The 20,567-nt window shown below is 37.5% G+C and overlaps 1 protein-coding gene across 7 annotated transcripts in view; it reads left to right on the top strand.

The window, feature by feature from the left end:
• Positions 1–20,567, top strand: part of LOC131233529 (disease resistance protein At4g27190-like) — a 74,933-nt gene that overhangs the window by 13,856 nt on the left and 40,510 nt on the right. For 4 of the 7 annotated variants that reach the window (XM_058230387.1, XM_058230573.1, XM_058230511.1 and 1 more), the window contains exon 1: positions 16,872–20,182. In XM_058230387.1, the coding sequence (XP_058086370.1) occupies positions 16,904–20,179 (3,276 nt within the window). In that variant the 5' untranslated portion in view covers positions 16,872–16,903 and the 3' untranslated portion in view covers positions 20,180–20,182. Of the gene's footprint in view, positions 1–8,027; positions 8,270–16,871; positions 20,183–20,567 lie in introns of those variants that run through there. The other 3 variants (XM_058230716.1, XM_058230646.1, XM_058230454.1) reach the window with 3 other exon arrangements.

Consider the following 20,567-nt stretch of genomic DNA (forward strand, 5'->3'; position numbering starts at 1 on the left):
GTCAAAAGTTCATTTTATTTTATTTTTACTATAATAAGTTTTAATTTGATCATAACTTTTTATCCTTTGAGTATCAGTGCCCAACATGAAAAAAAAAAAAAAAAAAAAAGCTTAGAAAAATTAGGAGAATCATGTGGTTAGGCCAAATTCGACACTTACTATATTTTGCCAAAAACTATAAAGTCTTGTAGAAATAATGACTTACTATAAATTTCTTATTTGTAGTAAGTTATGTTTTTTAGAATAATTTGAGTCTAAAACTCTATCCTAGGTTTGAACTCATTATTTAACGGAATTTAATTTTTATTTTTATTTTTTTTTATCATCAATCAATTTATTTTCAAATTTATTAGAAACTATTTCTGTTTTATCCAGTGAGGAATCCAGATAGTTCAATGGATTCAGAGTAGTTATTCATGAGCTGCATCACCAAGATGCATATATCCGATTCCCTATCTGCCTGATGTCAATGATTCAAATATAAGCTCCAATCAAGCATATTTGCTGAGCATAATCACTGGTAAATGTCCGAAATCATTAACGAGGTGTGCTACAGTGGCACATACCGTGGTACCAGGCTGAAGTAGGGCCAACGTGGTCTATGTATCACATCCAACCTCTCCATCAGATGCATTCACTTAGGTTAACCTAAAGTCTGAAAATTGGCTCCATTCAAAACTCTGATGGGGCTACCAAACAGGTAATAAGGTTATACGTATGCTCACCCTTCATTTTCACTGGGGCTCATCTGAGTTGCAGATCATCTTAATTCTTAACGGCCCGGATGCGTGATATCTACTCCACCGACCAGGTGTGCCCTCCATGTTTGGCGTGAAGCCCAAAAATTAGGCTGATCTGGAACTTAAGTACGCCTCAGGGAATACTCACGATGGGACAGTACATGTCATCCAATCAATTCATTATATGGGACCCACCAGGATGATGGGGCAGGCAAAGATGCAAAAATCATGTCGATCAGATGATCCTGACCCTTTAAATGTTCAAATATGAGATGGCTGATATGGGTTATGCTAATATCCCTAGTTCCCCGTGGAAGTTAGCAACCATCCCAAAGCTTTCATATGATGCACAAGATGGGACTGTCCATTCACTCCAAACCACTGGACCCGGATTGGGTACTAGAGATGGACGGTTCTGTCAGTGGCTCTGTGGGGCCCACCATGATGTATGTATTTTATCCACACTGCCCATCCATTTTTTACAAATCATTTTAGGTGATGTGCTTAAAATGAGGCAGATCGAATGCTCAAGTGGACCACACCACAGGAAGGAGATTGAATGCCTACCGCTAAAAACCTCTTGGGGCCATAGAAGTTTTGGATTAACCTGATATTTATTTTTACCCTTCATCCAGGTCTATGTGACCTTATGAACAGATTGGATGGAAAATAAACATCACGGTCGGCCATCGGAAGGTTTCAATGGTGGGGGTCATTATCATCACTGCTTCCTGTAGTGTGGTCTACTTGAGCCTTCAATCTACCTCCTTTTCGGGCTCATGCACTAAAATGATATTTCAAAACGGATTAATGGCTTGGATAAAATGCATATATCATAGTGAGTCCCATAAAGCCCCTTACAGAATGTCCGTTTCGAGCTAGGTCCTGGTGGGGGTAATACCCCATCCGTGTGAAACCACTACGGGGAGAACGTGATATAAAAAATGACTTTTACTATTTTAATCTTAGACATTTTGCTATAAAAACTTGTTTTTAAAAGCCACAAATCCGATGGTTAATACTAACCAAAGAGTACCTATGTAATCATAAACAATAAGTTGGGGCCTACTGAATGGTGATGTTCAGTCCATGTTATTGCAATGATCAGATGATGTTTCAAGAAAGCGATCTACCATATTTTCTTATGTGCTTCATCTTGCCTGTTTTTTTTTTTTATGTTCAAGCTATTGATTAGATTTATGTGAATTTTGCATCAAAACTGGCAAACGGGCGGCACTAAACAAACAGACAATCCATGTCAGATCCAGTTTACTAGTCTACTTGTAAATTTATTTATTTTTTCTTTAAGTTTAAAGGGAATATTAGTGGTACTAGTTGTGAGTAGGTGTTTAATATGAAACATTGTAAATAAATAAACTAATCAATTATTTTAAGATGACTTATTTAAATAAATAAAGAAACATGATGATGGTGATAGGAGATCCATTACTCTTGCTATCTTCACTTTTATGTACGAGAGCCATCAACATTTAGTTGGTTTTTACTCAAGGTTATTTTTCAAGTTCTTAATTTATTCATTGCCTATTAGAAGTAACTTCTTCTTTCTAAAATATTTTTTCTTTTACACAATGGTCACTAATTCATTGCCTTTTTTGCTGACGACAAGAAACAAGTCACCTGTGACATTTCTTTTGAGCATGCAAATCGCGTGACTTCATCAGATTTCACCATTTCTAATCAAAGGTTTCCACATCAACAATTGAAGACTTACCCACATGCTAGGGCACTGCTATAGGAAGTTGAGTTAGACTCTAGAACTTATTTAATGGAGCATGTTCAACATGTGGGTATCACTTGACTAATGTTTCATTATATTACAGGTTGATTGTTCTTACGCTATTATGTAACTTTGGTACTGAATGTTGCTTCATAGTAGTTTATTCGGTTGGAAAATAAATAAATAAATAGTAGTTCATTCGGTTGAAAATCCTGATGATGGGTTGGTAGCATGCAAACAATCAAAGAAATTAACCAAAACTAATAATTCTTGTAGTACATTCTTTGAAAGAAAATTCCTAGCTTTCTCAAGAAACGAAATAGCTGACATCCCATCCTTCACAAAATAATTTTATTACTAAAAGATTCTATTACTTGGTAACTCAGATTGTCATGATGAGAAATTCTCCAAACTTTACTAGAAATTGGAAGGGTACTTCGGTGCTTTTCTTTTTCTTTTTACATTTGAAAAAGTATATAATGGCAAACGAACTTGATAAAATTAAAAAGGAATAGTGACCCACAATCAAGGGTGGTAAAGAGTGGAAACTAAGGTGATCAGTTCCCCTCCACCTCTTAGATTGTGATGCCCCATCCATCATCCATTCATGATTTACATGTATTGTTATTTATACCATCCCCTGTTTTATCTTACATTGTGGATAGATCATGACTGATACATATTGCCATTCCAGTTTGAGGTTGCATTGTGGATATATATAGTAGGCAAAGTTGCCCACTCATTGAACATCTATGCATCAAATTTAATTAGTTTAATTTGGCTCGTGGACGTACGATATGATTTTAAATCCATCATTTTATAATAGCCAATTAATTGGATAAGATCTTTTAGTCACTATGGCTTTTGAGTTGTGATCCATACATAATGTTCTCTAATGACTTAGATGATCTAGATCAGTAGATTGGCATGAGACATATACTGACTACAATTAAGGGCTACAAGAAGATTTCTGAAGCCTAATGTGATGCAATGAAAAAGTGCTTGTAGCCTTGATGTTGCCCAATGAAAGAACTTCATGTGTCTATCCGATGTGGGCCCCACATTAAAAAGTAAATATTGCGCTAGAGAAATAACATTTTTATCCTTTTCACTGTGGAACCGACGTTCAACGAGTATGTATTGGAGGGATGTGATGAGGTCAATCACTGTCTTCCTCAGGGAATAACTACTCCGAATCTATGGATCTCTCTGAACTCCTCACATAGTTTTCTTGAATCCACCATTGATAAAATAAAAATAATTTCTAATAAATTTAAAAATAAATTGATTGTTAATAAAAAATAAAATAAAATTTCAATCCTTTAAATAATGACCTCAAATCTCTAACGGAGTTTTAGACTCAAACTCCAACTCAAACACTGTAAAATTGTGACTTATTATAAATAGTAAACTTACTAATTGTAAACTATATACATTCCTACTAGACTTCATGGTTTTCAGCCAAAAATAATATCCAATTTGGCCTAACCACGTTATTCTCCTACTTTTTCTAAGCCCTTTTTACGCCGGGCACAACTACTACAACTCATGTGGTCATCATGATTTGGACCACCTTTTGCACTTATAGGATATTCAACATACATCACACAATGGCTAATTTCTGGGGCCTAGTGATTCTGTGAGGTGATGCATCTGATGGATAAGTTGGATGTCTCGAGTACATCACCTGGATCCCGCATCTACTTTGTATGAGACCATTGGAGCGCTCTCCTTTTTAAACCGCATAAGAGATGGATTTTCATGGTTGCGATGAGATGTCCCCTTCCTTTGCTTCGAGAGAGAGGTAGCAGTATGTAGATGCCCTCGCCCAAGAGAGTTTGGTCCACTAATCTTACGAAACAAATGTATGGTTACCTGGCCAAAGTTTTCTAACAGGTCTACGTGTTTCCAATGTAGTGGCCCACCTGATGAGTGGACTGCCTTTATTTCTGAGTAAGAATATCTATATAGTTGAAGGTACCTGAGGTCTTTGATACTCTCTCTCTCTCTCTCTCTAACCAATGGTTGATTCCTCCTGTCCAACAGTCTTGGTTGATGACACGGGCCTTTAAGGGATTTATTTATTTATTTATGAAATGTTAAAAACTATACTCATTGTAGTCCAATGTAGAAACCAATGATATCATTACCACCGTACGCATGTGTAAACCGCAGGATTGCTCTCTCTCTCTCTCTCTCTCTCTCTCTCACCCATCATGATTCCGACCGCGCGTTTACAATTGATAGGTAGGCTTGATAGACAAATAAAGAACAATAAATTGAATAAAGAACAATAGTTTTGATTGTTCATAGGTAGGCTTGATAGACAAATAAATTGTTATCATTTCATCCCAATCTTCGCCCTAGGAAAATATAATTAATTAACGAGAGTTTACCTCATTTTTATAAAATGATGGATAGAGAGGATATGAAAGGACTTTGGCTATAACAAGACTATCCCTATCACATCTTGTCTCTCTCCTATATCTTATTCGTATTTTTATTTAAAATTTGAGAGAAATTTGAAAAAAGATTTAGGGAAAAACAAAAGTGTAAATGTCATCTACTAATAGTTGGCCGCAAGTGAATCCTACTGGCCATCTCCAAATTATTTTACTTAATCATAGAGTGAGATAGACACAATATAAATTATTCATCTTCCTCATCTTAAGTTATGGAGATACTGTGTGAAAATGGAATAACCGAAACCGTCTCTCCACATTACACTGACGCAGGGGAGGACGTGAGGTCGAGCACCGTCTTCCTCAAGAGGATAACTATTCCGAATCCACGGAACTTCTCTGGACTCCTCACAGAGACTTCTCGAATCCACGAGGAAAGAAAGCAGAAAATAAAAATAAATTCTAATAAATTCGAAATTGATTGATGAATAATTGATGATTTCCTAATGTGTCTCCTTACACCATTAATATAGGAAAAAAATAAACTAAAATTCGTAATTACCAAAAATAGCAAAATTCTAACTCTAATAAAAAATCCTAATTCTAATAAAACTCTTCTAAGGCCTAATTTCTAAAAATAAAAATTGCAAATAAACTTTCTCTAGAAGAGTCCTAGTATAACTAAAATTTATTTCTAAAAGGAAAGAAAATCTAAAACTCTAAAAAATATTAAAAAAATCGGAATTACTAAAAATAGTAAAATTTTCCTAAATATTCGTTTTTGAGCTGAAAGCGCGCCTTTTCTGACGAAACGGACAGATGCGACCCACTTTGTGGGTCGGTTCACCTCGGATGGCCCATTTCAATAAAGATTGATAGGTTGTGCGCCCCGTAACAATACCCGGATCAAAAGTTATAGTCAATTCACGGTCCATCTTCTTTTGGCTCAACCATGCTAGGAACGTGTCTGTGACAGGTTCTACATCATACACTTAGTAGGTCAATGCATCTAGGATGGCCTTCCATGTGGTGGGTTCTTCCATAGATGCTAAGTATAGAGTTGTACATGAGTTCAGTTAGCTCGGTCAGCTCCCTCGACTGGACTTGGAAAAGCTTGACTCGCCTCGCCTTGAAATTGAATTCAGACCGAATCGAGCTGATTTTTGGAGCTCGAAAACATTTCGAGCTAAGTTCGAGCTTGCCCGAGCTTGACTCGACTTGGATTGAACCTCAACTCAAATCGACTCGGATTGAATCGACTCAGTGACTAGGTTTTTTTATATATTGATGCTACTCATGAAGTGTTTGATGAAATGACTCAACGAATTGTTGTTTCGGGTAGATACATTCTCCACAGGATCAGCTGGTGGCGAGGAAAGAATGAATACGAAATAAATCACTATGTTTTGGGTGCATACATTCTCCTCATATCTTGATTTTGATGCTACTTACAGAGTGTTTGATGAAATACCTGTATTGTTATTGTTTTGTATGCTGTGAGAATATGAAGATGCCTTCTATGTGTTTGAAAAAATGTTGCAGAGGCTCGAACTTGGCTCGAACTGCCTGAGCTACTGACCGAATTGAGCTGAGCTGGCCAATCAGGCTTGAGGACGGAGCCGAGTCGAGTTCAAGTTGGGGTTAGCTACTGGCTAAGTCGAGCCGAGCTGTGCCAAGCTCAATTCGGTTCAACTCGTGCACAGCTCTAGCCAAGTATTAAAGGATAGACACTTATCATATTCTCCTACGAATTACAATGGCTTTTAAATCAGTGGTAGGAAACAAAATTGATTAGTCTTCTTCATTAACTGCCAAAAATTTAACAAAAAATGAAGTGAGGATTGACTGATGGGGTTGTTGTGGGAATACTGGCCATTGATGGTTGGTCCCATCAGATGGCCAGTCTTGATTGATTCATAGCCCTGCCACGTGTATTGTGTGGTGATGGTCCTCCCTTATCAATGTAATTTGGACGCTATCGTATCATCTTGGGATTGGTTAAGATGTGACTCATGCTTACCCATCATGATTTTCACCATGAGGCCCACATACCCAGAAGTTCAAATGGTTCGCTATCTGTTACAGTGCATGATTCACACTCACTGAATGATTTTGACTGTTTACAATTGCGAACCTATGATGGAAAACTATCAACTGTTCACATGGAACTCTATACATCGAATGTCAGAATGATTCTTTTACGTATGGTTATTGTCAAGTGGCCCATCCACAATAACAACTAGAAGATGAACGGTTTCGACGATCTGCCATCTCTGCATGTGATGAGGCACATGGGGTAATACATAATTAAACTGTAGAAGATATTAAAGCCTGTTAATTTATTAACATGTTGCAAGACATTGAAATTGCAGCCATTAAATAACCTCTTTTTTTTTGTTAAGAGAATCCTTTTTCTTTTTTTTTTTCATTCTTTAAATAGACAACCTAAATACCTTATTTTTAATAAGAACTTTGATATTCTGACGAAGTGTAATGGATGATCTGCATGTACTTACAAACTGCATACTCTTCTGCTTTTTCTTCTTCTTTTCTTTTTCTTTTTTCTTTTTTGGTTTTTTGTTAAAAAGAAAAATTCATTCATAAAATAGGGAATTGGGCCTTCCAAAGTCTCACTCTCCTTTTGTGAATGAAACTGTATACTTGTCATATAACTAATTCAAATTAAACTGTCCAAATTATGTGTCCCAGTTTGCATGTGTCATGAACCTATAATTACGCTTATTTCTTTAGCTGAATATCGGATCAATGGACATTTATTAAACAGTTAAAAATATAAATATGTATTTGTCCTATTTCAGCCAATAAGTGTTCCACGAAACAGAGGCAGGGATTGTCCAACCAATCTGATCGAATGGTACTAACTTCCACAATTTAGTAGGTACGATCTGAGTTAACTCACGTCACATGTACAATTTCTGACTGCTGGTGAACAAATCATGCATCTTACTCTGCCAAAGTATCAGATAACTCCCCCTTATTTTAAGACCATTTGCTTCAATTAATAAAACATTGATGGAGGTGTATTGGGAGAGCTCTCTTGGTTTAAATAATGTCAAAGAAGTGCTTGTTTGACAAATAATTTTTTTTTCTTTCTTTCTTATCCCACAGCGATCTGCTCTTGTTTGGTTGTGGTGAGCTTTGAATCACCATTGGAGTTTTGGGCCTCAGTTTTGCACGCTATTTCCTCTGATCTTGTTCTGCTGTCCATCCATTCATCCATCTATCTGACGCTGCTACAGGATTGCTCATTAGTTCCTTTATAACACTAAGGACAAACTGTTTGATCTCACCTTATATATTTATTGACTTTCACCCATCAACAGTCAGCCGATAAGCACGGGACTATTACAAGCTGTTTGGAGTATAAGGTACGCCAGCCAACTAATTCAATAGAGCTTGCTTTCATTTTCAGTACCCTTGCATATTAAATGATAAGAATGTCTCAGTTACATTAAAGTTTGGTTTTTCATTGGAATTCTAACGAATTGCTACCTAATTATTATAGAAATTACATCTTCCTAATTTTTTTAGAAAAGGTTTTTTTATTTTTATTTTTATTTGTTTTTTATATCAAGCTACCTCATTAATTCAGTTATTTTGGAAAAGGTTTTTATTAAGTTACCTTTTTAATTTGGTTAGTTTTGCCCCCACATCATCGGTTAGATAAATCTAATGGAAGCTAGATTAGGTGGGTTATTTTTTCTAAATGATAAAGTGCCCATCTAAATTAATACACATGCACTAAAAATTAGTCACCTTTAGTGCAATTTCTTGTGTGTGACAATTTTAGTATGTACTGCTTGCACAAGCCATTCATGTAGTAAAAATGAATTAAAATGCCAGTTTCATCATTTACAAAAAATAACCCACCTAAATATGTGATTTCTCTAACTGAAGGTATTTTTGTGAAAATAATTGTAATCAATGAGGTAGTTTAATAAAAACACTTTTACATTGTGTTCACACTCCAAGTATAGGGTTGTGATGTAGTAATAATCTCGGTAAGATTGAGGTCGAATCCATAGGGACTGAACTTTGTACGTAGTCTGAAAGTAACTCGAATTAGAACTAGGCGAAGATGTAATCTAAATCAAGAAATTGTAAGAGAAATAATGGTGAAATATTAAACTAAAACTTGTAACATTCAAAGGTTGGAAACTAGGGTGTCAAGGATCCACTTGTAGAGATCAAGGAGATCTATGCTTGATTCACAAACACAACTAGAAACAGAGTCCTGTCTTCATCCAGTTGGAAGATATTTCATTAAAAACCATGTGACTCCATCATATTTCACCATTTCTAATAAAAGGTTTCCACATCAACAATCGAAGACTTACCCACGTGCCAGTGCACTGCTACAGGAAAGTTGAGGTAGACTCTAGAACTCATTTAATGGAGCATGTTCAACATGTGGGTATCACTTGACTACTAATGTTTCATTATATTACAGGTTGATTGTTCTTATGCTATTATGTAACTTTTGGTATTGAACGTTGCTTCATAGTAGTTCATTCAGTTGGAAAAATAAATAAATAAATAGTAGTTATTCAGTTGAAAATCCTCATGATTGGTAGGTAGCACGCAAACAATGAAAGAAATTAACTAAAACTTATCATTTTTATAATACATTCTCTTAAAGAAAAATCCTAGCTCTCTCAACAAACAAAATATCTGACATCCCATGCTTCACAAAATAATTTTATTCTACTTGGTAACTCAGATTGTCATGATTAGAAATTCCCTAAACTTTACCAGATTGGAAGAGTACTTTGGTGCTTTCTTTTTTCTTTTCTTCCTTTGAAAAAGTATATAATGGCAAACAATCTTGCTAAAATTAAAAATGAAGAGTGACCCCCCGTCAAGGGTGGTAAAGAGTGTGGAAACTAATGTGATCGTTCCCCTCCACCTCTTAAGTTGTGATGCCTCATCCACCATCTATGCATGATTTATATGTATTGTTATTTATACCATCCCCTATTTTATCTTACATTGTAGATAGAGCATGACTGATACATATTGCCATTTCAGTTTGAGGTTGCATTGTGGACATATATAGTAGGCAAAGTTGCCCACTCATTGAACATCTAAGCATCAAATTTAATTAGTCTAATTTGGCACGTGGACTGTATGATTTTAAATCCACCATTTTATAATAGTCAATTAGTTGGATAAGATCATTTAGTCACTATGGCTTTTGAGTTGTGATCCATACATAATATTTTCTAATGACTTGGATGATCTAGATTAGTAGATTGTCATGATACATAGCTTGCCTACAATTGAAGGCTACGAGAAGATTCCTTGAACCAGTTGTGGCGTAATGAATTAGAGTGCTTGCAGCCTTGATGTTGTTTGATAAAAGAATTTCATGTGCGTTTATCAAATGCGACCCCCACATTAAAAAGTAAATATTACCCAAGAGAAATAACATTTTTATCATTTTCACTGTGAAACTCACATCTAGCGAGTATGCGATGCACCGAGGGACGTGATGAGGTCAATCATTGTCTTCCTTAGGGAATAACTACTCCGAATCCACAGAGCTCTCTGAACTCCTCATAGAATTTCTTTGAATCCACGAGCGATAAAATAAAAATAATTTCTAATCAATTAAAAAATAAATTAATTGATAAAAAAATAATAATAATAATAATAATAAAATTACAATCCTTTAAATAATGACCTCAAACTTGTGAGGGAGTTTTAGACTCAAACACTATAAAAATGTGACTTACTATAAATAATAAACTTACTAATTATAGACAATATTCATTCCTACTACAAATCATGGTTTTCAGCCAAAAATAATAAATATCCAATTTGGACTAACCAGGTTATTCTCCTAATTTTTCGAAGCTCTTTTCATGTCGGCATGACTACTACAACTGATGTGATCATCGTGGTGTGGACCACCTTTTGCACGGATAAGATATTCAACGTACATCACACAATGGGTTAAAATTTGGATGGGTAAACTACATGTGATCATTTCTCTATATATCGTTGCCTCTTCTGGAGCTTATGCCTCTCCTTTTAAGCATAATCACAGGTAAATCTAAAGAGTCTTTAACGATGTTAGCCCAGGTAACCTAAACAAGCTAGAAGTGAGGCCTACGTGGTGTATGGATCAGATCCAACCCATCCATTAGATGCATCTTTTCAGGTTTGAAAATGATTACGAAATCAGCTCGATCCAAAACTGTGGTGAGCCACCAAACAGGCAACAAGGTGGGATGGAACACCCACCCTCTATTTTCATCTGGGACCATATGAGTTGCAGAACAGATTGATTCTTCCCCTGACTTTTCATCCAGGGCAGATGAAGGGTCTGGACGGCCCAGATTCCATATAGACAACATGATGGGCTCCCCATATAGACAATGCATCTGATGGATAAGTTGGAAGTCTTGAGTACACCACTTGGATCCTGCATATGCTTTGTATGATACCATTAGAGCGCTCTCCTTTTTAAACCGCATAAGAGATGGATTTTCACGGTTGCGATGAGATGTCCCCTTCCTTTGCTTCGACAGCGAGGTACCAGTATATATGTAGATGGCCTCGCCCAAGAGAGTTTGGTCCGCTAATCTTACGAAACAAATGTATGGTTACCTGGCCAATGTTTTCTAACAGGTCCACTTGTTTCCAATGTAGTGGCCCACCTGATGAGTGGATTGCCTTTATTTCTGAGTAAGAATATCTATACAGTTGAAGCCACCTGATGCATGGCTTAGATATTGCACTTACCTTACCTTCCACACTTTCGCATCTGGTGAACCTCTTCATATCAAGAGAGGCAATATATTGGACCTCCCTTTTCAACTGTCTTCGACTCTCTCTCGATCTAACCAATGGTTGATTCCTCCCATCCAACAGTCTTGGTTGATGACATGGGCCTTATGGATTTTTTTATTATTTATGAATTGTTAAAAACTATATTCGTTGTAGTCGAATGTCCTGCTCAGCGGCCCAAGTTACATACGGCCGGGCCGACCTAGTCCAATCTTAGACCACAAGGTTCGATATAGGCCTGAGCGAGGCCCTAGCAGTGATGAGCACAAATAGTTCAGCTAGAGCCCCATTCAAAATGTTTATGTTGGGTGAAAGCTTGAGCTCAAACCCAGCCCAAAATGTATATACTGGGGTGAGCCTGAGCCCAAGCTGAAGGGTTGGTTCGGTTGGAGTGTTTGTCTAGTGTGTGTGCAGTGGTAAGCTTGGGTGAGCCCCACTGTGATGTTTTTTCTAAAATCTGCTCTGACCATCAGAAGCGTCAGCCCATGTTAGGCCCAAGGTCCAAAACTCATTGACATTCATGATTCAGGTGGGCCATAGAGTGGAACTGTGTGCATGGGAAGACCACCCTCCAAACTGTTTCCCTTGGTCCCGCCATCATAAATCATGCACAGGCTTAATTAGGGTGGCCCAGGTCATAACTTTTAATGAGGTAGCTGATGGTTGGAGTGGATTTCACAATCATCACGGTGGGCCCAATAAAAATTTCTATTTGTAGGACATTATCCAAATAAAAAAAATTAAATCCTGCCTTTCTCAAGAAAAAAAAGAAAGTGAAACATCCCATACTCCACAAAATAGCTGTAAAATTCTCTCACTAGTTTCATAATTCATAATTCAGTCGAGTGATTGGAGGTTTCGTAATTCATCTAAGGCATTGGAAAAGGCCCTCTTTAGCAAGATTTGCTGACTACATCCAATGTAACTCTTGGTTACATAAACCCAATCACTCGCATAGTTAAAGTATTTTTTCTAAATATAAGTAAAAAGGGGGACACTTTCAAACTCGCCGAGTTTGCTAGGAAAGTAGGAGTCTTCCTACCTATGACGACTATGGATCTAGGCCGTCAATCATGTGGGTCCCACCTCTGCTTTCTCCTACCTCCCAATAATTGCTACGATATGTTTATCTAATCAATGGCCAATGAAATGGATGGCTCAGATCACTTTTGGCAACAATGGCCTGAACATGGATGTGGACCATCCGCCAGGCAGCTCTAAAGAATCACTTTGATGTGACAATGCAAGACATGGTCAATCTCCAACAAAATGGATGGTCCAAAGGATTTATGATAGAAAAGCCCTGTTCTTGGATTTGGAGGATCCTTCTTGTGGGCTAATCTATGCTTCCCTTTCCTCTCAAGAATAACATCAATCTGATGATCTAAACATCTCATCAGTGGCCAACAAAGTGGACGGTCCAGATCAATCATGAGAAATAGTGTCTGATCATGGATTCAACTATTAATCCTATGGGCCCTACCTCTACTTCCCATTCGTCCCAATAGTCACTTTAACCTGAATATCCTAGTCATACAATCAATGGCCATCAAAATGAATGGTTCACATCATTTATAAGAAAATATTTAAACATGGATTTGATCCGTTCATCTTGTAGACCCAATCTCTATTATCTCTGTTACTCATAATGATCACAATGATTTGATGTTCTTAGCCCTCGAATCAATGGCCAACAAAATGAACAAAGCATTTAGGGAATTTTACAAATAAATAAATAAATAAATAAAATAAACTGCCTACTTAATATATAATTTAAATTCTGGTGCCTTTTTCGAAAACGTTCTCAATAAGCTACACAATTAAACTATGTAATTGTCATTGGAGTACCTTCTATCGAAGCTTTGGGGGGCGGGGGGGCTTGGGCCTATCATGATGTTTATGTGAAATCCACATCGACCACCAAGTGTGTCACCCTATGTCAAGATTAAGCCTCAATTATCAATGTATAACTTGGATTATGGATGGGCCTGATTTTTGGACTCCATGCCTAAATTTTGGTGTGGCATATAATGGTTGGAGTGGATTTTATATAATCATCATGGTAGGCCCAATAAAAGTCAAGGGTGGATGTCTCTATCCCAACTGCTTTCTTTGGTGTGGCCTACCTTAATCACAAGTCACCCTTATTTTTTGGCCCTAGGCCTAATGTGTGATTACACACATCTATTAATTAGTCAGGATGGATCTTACATGCATAATGGTGGGCCTCCTCAAAAATCATGAGTGCATGTCCTATAATGTTTTTACTATATTAGTGGTGATCAATTAGAAGGGTGGGGAAGCCCACACTTGATTTTTATTATTTTTTGGGCCCAAGATGCACTAAGGCCTTGTTTGGGAGCATGGATTTGGAACCCCATGTATTTGAAATCCTCATATTGTGTTTGGCACCCTGGATTAGGAATCAACTTTAATCCAAAAGTAGATGTGCATGGTATATTTACATGGGCTTGAATTTAATTACAAAATCAACTTTAATATCTCTAATTAGTAAATGTATCAAATGTTTAACACAATGGTTGAAATAAGCCCACTGAAATATATACTTTGCCTAAAACGACGAAATTACAAGTCTCAGATGGGCCACAAGCACAAAATCATGTCCGAGTGACTAACCAACAAGTTTTAACCGTTGATTTACATGGACAATGTTTGGATAATGTTGATCATCACATTAAAGTAATTATCATGATGCAGTTGATAATCTTATTGTTTTGGGAAGTGGGCCATGTGCACAATAGAATAGTAGTCCGGTGACATACATGTTACACATGCAACTCTAATAAGGATTTTTGATGTAATCCAAGCTCTCACTGTGGATTTCAAACCCCCTCTTTGAATGTATCCGAAACCCAATTTGAAACCCCCGTTTACTTTATGGTGCCAAACAACCAAGGGATTTGAAATCCCCTCAACCCCCTAAGTAAACTCCACTCTGACCATTAGATGTATAATCCCATATTAGGCCTAGGGCCAAAATAGCAGGCTAACAATGATTCAAGTATGCCACACCAAAGGAAATAGTCAATAGAGAGGCATCCACCATTAATCTTTAAAGGGCCCACTATGATGATTATATAAAATTCATTCCAACCATTAGATGTCACACCAAAATATAGGCATGAGACCTAAAAATCATACTCATCCATGATTTAGGTGGGCCACACAGAAGGAAACAATTTAGAGGGTAAGCGTTGCTTTATATACTTTTTCCAATCATGTCGTCCACTTGAATCATGGTTGGGGCTGGTTTTTGGGACCCACGCAAAACATGGGGTGATACACCTGGTGGTCCATGTGGAATTTACATAAACATCACAGTTGGGGACCACTTGAGCTGCCCACCTCTTACCAACTTTCATAAATAAAATCTAATGGAAACTAGACCAATGGTAATTACTTTAATTAATGGGGTAGCTGGTTAAAAACGGGCACGGATTACTTCCTTCCCCTGCCTGTTTTGAGCTTGAGACAGACGGAGGCTCTGCGGGCTACTGAGGGTCTACCGTGATGTTTTAATTTTATTCAAACCCTTCGTACATTTTTCCATATCATTTTAGAGTACTGAGCCAAAAATAAGACATATCCAACGCTCAATTGGACCACACCACAGGAAGCAGTGGTGCTAAGGATGCCCACCATTGAAACCTTCTTAGGGTCCACTTGCCATCCAACCTGTTGATACAGTCATATACACCTGGTGAATTGAAAAACAAATATCGTTGATAAAATTCAAACACCACGGTGGACTCTCAGTTGCCCTGAGAGCCTCCCCCTGTCCTGGTGAAATTTCATCACCTATGGGTACTCAAACCCTTGACCCTTGACCCCTTGACCGGGAGTTGAAACTCCCCAGAGTCTACCACCTGGGCAAGAGTATGGACCCAGGTACATAATGTAAATCCTTTATTAAGTAGGCAAATTTATTTTTTTATAATTCCCGGTCACTTATGAGAAAATGTCATTTAAGAATCGATTAGGGACTTGTCTTGGGTAGTGACTCTGGTACCGAGCTCAGTACCGGTCAGTACTAGAAAAGCTTTGTGTGCCTCACCATGATTTATGTGTTTTATCCACGCCGTCCATTTATTTTTCTATCTTATTTTACAGCATGAACCCAAAGCTCAAGTGGACCTCACCATAGCAAGTGGCAATGATGAGTCCAACCACTGAAACTTCGCGAAGCTCACCATAGCAAGTGGCGATGATGAGTCCCACCACTGAAACTTCATAGTGCCCACCATGATGTTTATTTGACATCTACCCTATTCATAAAGTCACATAAATTTGGATGAAGGGAACACACAAAAATCAACTTGATCGAAAACTTTTATAGCCCACATGCAGTAAGTGGTGTTCAATCTCTACTACTTCCTGTGGTGTGATCCACTTGAGCTTTGGATATACCTCATTTTTTGGGGCCATGCCCTAAAATGATCTAAAAAATGGATGGACATTAAAAAAACATACATCATGGTGGGGTCCGCAGAGCTTTGACCAGTATGAGCTTGGCCCAGGATTAGACCATCTTGTGGCACCTCTTTGTCCTCCATTCCTCTAAAGAATCATTCTGATTTGATAAACCTAATCATCCTATCCATGGCCTACAAAATGGAGATTGTACGCTTGTTCATTTAGACACAAAGATGCAGGCAAAAACCTAAGATGGTAAAGAGTGGACAATATTCTAAACATGTTGTTGGCTTTGCTTATTTCATAAAAAATAAAATGAAATTTTAATCTATAAAATTATTATTTTAAAAATTAATAATTAAGGACCTATGGGCCTGTTTGGATGCCACTTAAAAATGAGTTCATCTGATTTTATTTAGTGCTAGTTATGTATTAAAGATCATGTTACAGGGATTAAAAATATAGCCAACAATTTATATAAATTATAACCTCTAATTAATATGAAATTGATGTCAAATAAAATGAGATGAACTCATTTTTAGTTGGACTCAAAACACGGCCTGATAGTATATATATATATATATATATATATATATACATTATGATAAATTTTTGTCTATATGAATTGAAAATGATTCTATTTGATAACTTATTATGTCAATTGCTACAAATAACTCAATCAAACTCATTTATTTTATCTTTTTCTTTTTCTTTCTAATTTGAATTGTTGCACTTTTTACCTTTCATTTATTCTTAGTTGTTGCAACTTTCAAGGTATGATATGTCCACCTCTATTGTGTGTTGCAGTGACTATGGATTTTTTTAAGGTTGTTCTTGAAGTCGTGAAGTTTTTGTGGGATCCTCTTGCTCGACAGATAAGTTATGTGAAGAATCTGAATAAAAATGTGGAGGATTTGAGAAAGAAGATGGATGAATTAATTAGTAAAGAAAATGATGTGACTAATGAAATTGAGAGAGCTACGTTGCAAAGGAGGGTTCCCTTGGAAGAAGTGAACAACTGGTTGAAAGATGTCGAAAATGTTAAAAAGGAAGTGACGGCCATTGAGAAAGAATTTGCTGAATGTGAGAGATGCTGCAATGGATGTGTGCCCAATTGTTACACAGGTGGAAAATTAAGCAAAAGAGCTTTGGAAAAAGCTTCTAAAGTGCACGAGCTCAAGCAAAAAAGTTTATTTCAGGGTGGAGTTGCAGTCGATCAGCTACCGGCAACAGTACATACCCTACCCACAACATCTCTAGAAGGTAAAACATCAGCCCAAAAAACTTTAGAGCAGATTTTGGATTGTATAATGGATGCAAAAATAGGAATGATTGGCATATATGGAATGGGAGGGGTCGGGAAGACGACCATCGTGATGAACATTAACAATCGTCTCAAGGATGCCAAGCTTTTTCATAGTATTATCTGGGTGACTGTGTCTCAAGATCTTAATTTGAATAGGCTACAAGCAGATATTTCCAAGAAAGTTGAATTGGACTTGCAAGAGGGTGATGATGAAATGAGCAGAGCAACAACATTATATGAAGCGTTAATGAAGAGGCAGAAGTTTTTGCTCATCCTAGATGATATGTGGAATGATTTTTCACTAGAAAAAGTTGGAATTCCTAAACCTGGTAAAGAAAATGGTTGCAAGATAGTATTGACAAGTCGGTCATTGGATGTTTGTCGTCGAATGAAGACGGATAAAAACATTAAAGTAGAAGTACTTTCTGAAGAACAAGCATGGGTTTTATTCAAAGAACATATTGGTAACAACGTGGTGCTAGCATTAGAAGCACAAGCTCTCGCGAAGCTTGTGGCTAAAGAATGTGGAGGTCTACCACTGGCACTCATCGCGGTTGGTGGGGCTCTTAGAGATGTTGATGATATTCATGAATGGAGGAATGCATTGAAGCAATTGAAAGGATCAGCGATTGAAATCGAAGGTATGGAGGATGATGTCTTTAGGCGTCTAAAGTTCAGTTATGACCGCTTGAGCAATGACAAGAGTCGTGGTTGTTTCTTGTACTGCTCATTGTATTCAGAAGATTATGATATCCCTGTAGAAGAAGTGATTAAATATTGGATTTGTGAGAGATTAATAGATGAAGAAAGAAATATTGAAGTTGAGTTTGACAACGGGCATTCCATGGTGAACAGACTCGTACGTGCTTGCATGCTAGAAACTTTCATCAATGATGATTCGGTTAAGTGTATAAAGATGCACGACTTACTTAGGGATATGGCAATCGGAATAACCAAGCAAAAACCTTGCTTCATAGTCAAGGCTGGGAATAGAATGGAAGAGCCTCTGAAAGATGAGGAATGGTTAGAAGATGTTGAGAGGGTTTCATTGATGAGGAACAGAATCCACAGCCTCTTAGCAACCCCGAACTGTCGTAAACTCACTACTTTGTTTTTGCAAGGTAATCCTCTTCAAGGTGATATCTCTCCATTTTTGTTTCAGCATATGTGTGGCCTCAGAGTTCTTGATCTCTCCTATTCTGACATCGAGTGCCTGCCCGACTCGCTTTCTGATTTGGTGAACCTCCGTGCGCTGGTACTAAGAAGATGCCGCAATTTATCCATAGTTCCTTCACTAGCAAAACTAAAAGAGCTGAGGTTGTTGGACCTCTCTTCCACATACATCAAGGTACTTCCGCACGGAATGGAAGGATTAACAAACCTAAGATTCCTTGACTTATCAGATATGTACAGTTTGGAACGCATTGAGACAGGAGTAATATCTAAGCTTCTCCGTCTTGAACAGTTTATGGCAGTGGGCAACAAATTTATTCAAGCATTAATGCCCCGAGAAAAAAATGTATTAGATGAGATGGCAAGTCTAACTCGGTTGGTTCATCTTAGACTCTCCTTTCCTAACCGGGTCACTTTCTCACACTATCTTCAATTTGGGCACTGGCGAACGTTGAAGAAATTCACTTTGATTGTAGGAGTTGTGAGCCTGTCGATTAGTAATAATAGGTGGTCTTCTTACCATAAAGTAGATGAAATCGACTTTTTTTATGAGTCAAAGCATATGGTAGTGCTCAGAAAGCTGTCAGTTGGCACTAAAAGAAGTCCTCTCTTTCTGCCTGCCAACACAGTTGAGTTGGCCATTAACAAATGCACAAATTTCTCCCGACTCTCGCTTCTCTCTTTACCGAATGTAGGGGGATTGAAATACTGCATTATTGTTGAGTGCAGCTGCGTGAAGTCCGTTTTGTCAGCCAAAGATAATGTCTATTTCCTCACCACTGTAGAGCACTTAAGCCTTGGAGACCTACCAAATCTGCGAACTGTTTGTTCGGGAGTTGCGACACCTGGCACTTTTCAAAGCTTAAAGACCATAATGATCGCTGAATGCCACAGGCTGAAGAGTCTCTTTTCGGCTGGGTGGTTGAAGAACCTTTGGAACCTTGAAAAAATTTGCATCGAAGAATGCAATGGGATGGAAGAGTTGGTAGCCGAGGAGAAAGAAGAAGAGATAACTGCAATAGCATACGGCAGCAATAATGACATTCCCATCACATTGCCTATGTTAAAGAATCTCTATATTTCAGATGTAAATAAATTAAAGAAGATTTGCAGCAAGGTAATTATGTGCACTTCTATGGTCTCCATTATAATAAAAGGTTGTCCTAAGCTGCAGAAGATCCCTTTCTCCATCGGCACTTCATCTGTGACTTTTAAAGGAGAGATTAGGGGAACAGGAAAGTGGTGGGATAAATTGCAATGGGACGATCCTTCCACTAAACCTCTCCTACTCCCCCTTTTCAAAGAAGTGAAAGGAAACGATGATGCTGATGACAACGACAAGGACAATAACAACAACAATGATGATGATGAAGATGACACTGACATCGATGATAATGATGTAGAAGAAAGAGAAGAAGAAGGAGAAGGAGACGACCACGACCACGACCACGATGATGATGATGAAGAATCTGAAAAAGAAGAATCTGATGATGATGATAATGAATCTGAAAAAGAAGAATCCGATGATGATGATGAAGCTGAGAAAAAAGAATCAACCATTTCAACAAAATAGAAGGTGTCGTGTTCCCACCCTATTCTTATTTAGATACCACTCTCTTACATGGCTGCTGCCATTTCTTTTATTTATATTTTGAAAATGACCCAACCAAAAAAAAAAAAAAAACCCACACATTATAAACTATCTATCTTACCTGCATTGGGATGAGTTCTAATAATCTAATTGATCAATCTCAACGATTCATTAGGTCCTGTACGCATTTCATAGGCTGCCATGCAAGCATCACAGTGATCAAGTGATCCTAAACATCATATAAATGGATAGTCCAAATAGCTTACAAAAGAATAGGTTCCATGAATAATTTGAATAATCTATTTGCAGGGCCATTGGGCATCACGTATGGTTCTAAAATATTCACATTTTCCATGTAATCCTAAACATC

The sequence above is a fragment of the Magnolia sinica genome, chromosome 1 (assembly GCF_029962835.1).
Source record: "Magnolia sinica isolate HGM2019 chromosome 1, MsV1, whole genome shotgun sequence".
NCBI lineage: Eukaryota > Viridiplantae > Streptophyta > Magnoliopsida > Magnoliales > Magnoliaceae > Magnolia > Magnolia sinica.